The sequence below is a fragment of the Danio rerio genome, chromosome 9 (assembly GCF_049306965.1).
Source record: "Danio rerio strain Tuebingen ecotype United States chromosome 9, GRCz12tu, whole genome shotgun sequence".
NCBI lineage: Eukaryota > Metazoa > Chordata > Actinopteri > Cypriniformes > Danionidae > Danio > Danio rerio.
Genome location: NC_133184.1, coordinates 46,157,501 through 46,163,400, shown reverse-complemented (window position 1 = coordinate 46,163,400; position 5,900 = coordinate 46,157,501). Strand labels below are relative to the sequence as shown.

The following is a 5,900-nucleotide window of genomic DNA, read 5'->3' as shown; positions in this document are numbered from 1 at the left end:
CCACGTTCAAAGTCACTTAAATCACCTTTCATCCCCATTCTGATGCTTGATTTAAACTGCAGCAGATCGTCTTGATCATGTCAACATGCCTAAATGCATTGAGTTGCTTATATTTGCATTAACAAGCAGTCGGACAGGTGTTCCTAATAAAGTGGCCGGGGAGTATAAACATTCTTTTAAACACATTTCTCTAGTGCTTTTTAACAGATAATTATTATTTTTTGAACAGTTTTAGAAGTAATAGTTAATAACATATTTACAATCACAAAAAAAATTAAGAGTGCTAATAATTTTGACCTCAGTTTTTAATAATTTTTTTAACAGAATTTTTTTTCAGCACTTCCCAAATATCTGACAAACAATCAACATTTTTAACCATTTTGCCTTCAACTGTACACACCAACGAATTAAAGACTCGACAAGTGATGAACAAAATAAATAAATCTTTATTAATGATTTGCATTAAAGATTATCCCTCATGCATCCCAGGCGAAAAAGGAACACATCCCCTTAGTCGCATAAATCAATTAGTATTACAATTCATTACAGCTCAGACATAAAAAAAAAGAAAAAAAAATCATTCACACTCAAGTCAAACGCTTTAAATCCTCATCAGAAGACAGCAGATCTGACAGACCATCCACTGCTGTTTACAAGAATAACAATATCTTTTAAAGGCGTGCTAGCTAGTGTGTGTAAATATACTTGTATATAAAGAGAAATTAGTGCTTTTTCTTCTCACAGGACATTATGTTTATGAATGTGCTTTTAAGTGTCTCATCTACACATACAGTATGTGATAGACCATCAACAGAAATAAAGACAGCCGTGTGCATTTTGGGTAGAACAGTAGTTGTGATTGGTCAGTTCAAGTTTGAGAGAGAGAGAAAGATAGAGAGTTAAATGTATTGCACAGTTAGTTCCTCACAGAGGCTGAATTAGAAAACAAATCTGATTACAGTAGACATTTTATCCTAGACAGACAAAGACGCACTCACACAGAAAACTTTGAATCACCCGACAAGTCTGCAAACATCCGACAAGACCTGCATCACATACTTAAATACATCCCAAAAGATTCATTACATTTCCATAATATGTACCAGACAGATACCACAGTAAGCTGTGTGCCCCTTTAGTGGAATTGGACGATATCAACCGCGGTAAATGTGGGATCTGGATTGGTTTAAGCAGATTCCCTGAAGCGGTGGAGTCTGGAAGGGCTTCACAGGCAGAACCAGAGAGAGGTGCTGGGCCGTTCTCAGTGCAAAGCTTTAACCAGTGTTCGTTGTGACTATTTCACAGGGTTTTCTTCGTCTTCACCTGCTAAAGGAAGCAAAGTGATATCGATTAAAGAAACAATGAGAATAGAAACAAACATGCACTCAGGACCAATTGGAGAGGCTGGCTAATGCAATGTAATGTGTATTTATATAGCACATTTATCAGGTATGGCCATCACAAGTATGAAGGGGGTCTCTCCACACCACCACCAGTGTGCAGCATCCACTTGGATGATGCCATGGCAGCCACAGGACAACGACACCAGTGCGCTCATCACACATCAGCTATTGGTGTAGTGGAGAGACAGTGCTGGAGATGGGGATGATTGAGGGGTCATGATCGGTAAGGGCCGATGGAGATAGTTTTGGCCAGGACACCAGGGTTATACAGTTTAACGTCTCATCTAAAAGACGGCGCATTAGGGCATTAGGATTCCCACAGACCACAGATTTAGCACCCCCTGCTGGCCTCACTAGCCCCACTTTAAAAAATAACCTAGTTTTTCCATTGCCTGCTGGGTTTTTTCAGTTGAGGTGCTATTTGTTTTTATATTAGATTTGTTTTTTATATTTACTGTTGCACTTAAGTCCAAAAGTAACTAATTTATGTTGTTTATTACTTGATTGTTCAAGCTACCTTGCAGAAGCTCTCTGTTTGTTAACAGAGTTGTTGAATGTTAAAATAAGGTGAATTAATAAAAAAAGAAGAAGGAACATCCTGGATTTGTTTCTTTTTATGTATTAAGTATTGTATCGGTCTTCGGTATCGGTAGATACTCAAAATCAAATGACTCGGACTTGAGAGTAAAAAATCCTGATTGGGACATCCCTAATTAATAGCATGAATTGTGACCTAAGCTAAAGTGTTAGAAGGTTTTTTTTAAAGGTGCTGTATGCAAGTTTTTGACTATTCTAAAGCATAAAAATACCATGCTATGTTTGCAGATATATAAGTAACATGCTAATTAAACCATCTTGTTTTTCTGAAAAACAATGCTGAAGTCAGATATTCTGCTTTGAAAATTTGCATTACGTGCTGAACCATCTGTCTTTGTTTTAGTCATTTAACCAGCCCAATGCCAGTTTAGCAAATTATATTTCAGCACCCCTGGTTGCCTTATGTGCGCCCATGACCAAAACGTGACATCCGGTGGACAGTAGCAGCCTCTGAAATGAGACGTAGATTCAGAGTTCCACATGAGGTGGTTGTTAAGTAGTAAATAATATAAATAATATGAATGGAAACATTAAGTGAGCAGGTTACCGTGTAACCCCATGTTCTAACAACACATCACATGACATGATTTTCAGTGATAAGCAAAGGAAACACGACAGAAATTTAAATACAGCCTTTCAGAAGTACACAATAGTGCACTTACTGCACTCCAATGAAAATGTAAGGTATATATATATATATATATATATATATATATATATATATATATATATATATATATATATATATAATTTAGCATTATTAAATGTACATGCTGATTCACTGAGATTTGATACATTTTACATCGAATCACAGTTCTAAAGTTTCATTTAAACTCACATTATTACCATTTAACCCTGAATAAAGCACATGAGGTGTACCTGAGGTGATCATTGTCAGTTTTCTGTTGTTCAGCTGCAAGAAATAGAGGCCGCTTCTACATTTTAGATGTTGGTTTGAACAAAAACTCCTTTTAATATGGATAAGATTTTTTTTTATTGCATGCTGTTGGTGTCCTCAATCTGCCAACCTGTGCTTGCATGTGTTTTGAACCAGGTGTGCAATATCTAGTTCAACCACTGGGTGTCAAACTTTCATACTGCACCTTTAAGGACAGCTTTGTTTTTGTCACTTTAAGCAATAAAATAAAGCAAAATGTAATTTAGATCTTATGAAAATGTTAAGATTTGAGCCTGAAAAACCAAAAGATTAGAAATTCAATCCATTATAATGTAAATGGAAAGTTATGTTCAGTATTGTAATGATAATAGTAAAGGGATGATCCAGTACATTATCTGTATACTGCATTAATACAAGCTTTACAGGAGGTGATCTTTCTGCAGTGTTTTTACCATCCTTTAATATTCAGTGCAGTTTCTGAATTGATATGTAGACATAAAACGGCATGAGAGATTATGTTATATAAAACATTTACACACTGCAGTCGCTGCTTTATATTTTATGCGGGCTACTTACTGCAAAACCGATATACAAACCAAACAAATCATGTCTAACAGAGGGAAGTATATCTCTTCCCGTTACCTGTTAGACAAACTGTTTTCAAGCACTTAACAGATTTGTACCGAGCCTAATGTGATCCATCAAAACCAACCTCCATCCTCTGTTATATGCTGCTCACACAGGGGGCTGCCTTGCTGGAAGAGGAGATCTGTGTGGCGACACGGCAGCCAGAAGCTCATTCACGATCTCCTGCCGGATTTCATGTGCGATGCTTTCTTTAATCTGGAGGAGGATACATACAATGTGAAGTTATGTTAGACCGCATTAAAGGAGAGAATAACACTTAATATGCAGAAAGAAGATGTAAAATGCTGTGCAGGGACTCAAATAATTGAATAATTTATTTGAATCTGTTTATTTTGATAAAAATAATGAGCTTTTTTAAAATGTGCTACAGCTTGCATGATTTAAAAGTTTCTTATTATATAATAAAACCTATTTAATCTGGAGGATGATACATACAATGTAAAGTTACAGTATGTTAGACCGCATTAAAGAGGGTAGGAGACGGTAGAATAACACTAAAGTTGCAGTAAGAAGATGTAAAATGCTGTGCAGGGACTCAAATCTTTGAATAATTTATTTGAATCTGTTTATTTCGATGAAATGTTGTTGTTGTTTTTTTTAATTGTGAGGCAACATGCATTCCAAAGTAATTTATTATATAATATAATGTCTTTATTCTGCATATAATGTTAAGTTATGTTAGACCACATTAAACACAGGAGAATAACACTAAAAAAGAAGTAAAATGCTACGCAGGGACTTAAATCTTTGAATAATTTATTTGAATCTGTTTATTTCGATGAAAGTGTTGAGAATTTTTGTTTTTATTTGTGCTGCATGTTGCATTCCAAAGCAACTAATTATATAATATATTGTCTATTAAATAAATCAAACAGCAAATCATACAATTATTTTTTTTTAGGAAGTATAAATGTACACAGTTTCCTCTGAGAATTAGTTTAAGAGATAGGGTTGGTGTAGGGTGGTAGAAATAAAGTATAAAAAATATATTTTTAAATCAATGTAAACCTATATGGAACATACCCAAAATACACAAAAACAAATGTGTGTGTGTGTGTGTGTGTTCATTTCCCTAACGCATTATTGACATAGTGTGACAAACTCAAATATAACAATTTTTCTGGATAATTTTGCTTTAACTTATTAAACTACTATCTTACTACAGTGAAGCATAGTAAGGTTACAACTTATAGTTACTCTGCAGCACTGTTTTTGCGAACAGATATGTATAAACTTGTCATACAGCATCAATGACAAACATGTTTTTTTTTTCTTTTCTTTTCTTTTTTTTTTTTTTTTTTTTTTTTTGCAGTTTCTCCATAAATGAAACCCCAAGAACTGGCAGTACTGTGAAGCGTCAAATACATATTAAGACGCAGATGAGGAACATCAGGTCTTGCCAGCCTGTTGCATCACTCCCTGGATTTACCCAGGCGACTATAAGCAATGAACATCGTCCAAGTTTCCCCTTCAGAAGCTTCAGAATTGCTGGTCCATCATGACAGGCTTGTAAGTCAGCATAAACTGATGCCTGATATTTCAAGAGCAAATCCATCAATCGTGACACAGACACACCACAAAATAACAAAACATTATGGCTACAAAGAACTTCTCAAATGGAGCCAAAAACATCAAACATGTTTTTTCCACTTTCTCTCAAAAATGGGCACAAAATAGATGCTGCTTTTGTGTCCGAAGGATTAGCGAAGCATAATTTCTAGACTGTTTGTAAGAATCGAAGGCCCAATTCCAACTCTTTCTTTCTTTTTCTTTCTTTCTTTCTTTCTTTCTTTCTTTCTTTCTTTCTTTCTTTCTTTCTTTCTTTCTTTCTTTCTTTCTTTCTTTCTTTCTTTCTTTCTTTCTTTCTATCCGTGTGTTTATCTATCCGTCTGTGTGTATATATCTATTGCTCAATCCTGCTAAGAAGTGTCAAGTCTTGGCAAACATTCACCCTACAGTGGGCGCCTTCAAGGACTGCCTTAAAGGGTTTAGGTTTTTTATCCCTACCTCTTCCCATTGGCCCTTGAAACAGAGTGTGAAGGAGAAGGGCTTCAAAATTTAGCTTTAAGAAATGGGACACCACTACAACACCAGCACATGTCATCATATGTCATCACGAGCTCTTCATATGAGATTAACGACGGCGACTGCTCCAGTTGCGTTATTGTTTGGTTTTCATCTTCAGGAAATCACTGAAGGCAACAATATCATGTTTTCATAACGATATGATGTGGCAATAAGATCGCAACTGTACTGTGTATTTACACCATGGCCTTATTCATCAATGTGAACACAAGAAAACAACATTAATGTTACACCAGACACTGTATAAAGGTAATAATAACTCTAGACTT

General features: G+C 35.4%; 1 protein-coding gene across 6 annotated transcripts in view; it reads right to left on the bottom strand.

Moving 5' to 3' along the window:
* Positions 1-426: 426 nt before the first annotated feature.
* The window catches only part of itprid2 (ITPR interacting domain containing 2), a 117,162-nt gene continuing 111,688 nt past the window's right edge, over positions 427-5,900 (bottom strand). For 3 of the 6 annotated variants that reach the window (XM_073913156.1, XM_073913158.1, XM_073913160.1), the window contains 2 exons: positions 3,611-3,741; positions 427-1,326 (listed from right to left, as the gene is read on the bottom strand). In XM_073913156.1, coding sequence (XP_073769257.1) covers positions 3,634-3,741 — 108 coding nt within the window. In that variant the 3' untranslated portion in view covers positions 427-1,326; positions 3,611-3,633. The remainder of the gene's footprint in view (positions 1,327-3,610; positions 3,742-5,900) is intronic. The other 3 variants (XM_073913157.1, XM_073913159.1, XM_073913161.1) reach the window with 1 other exon arrangement.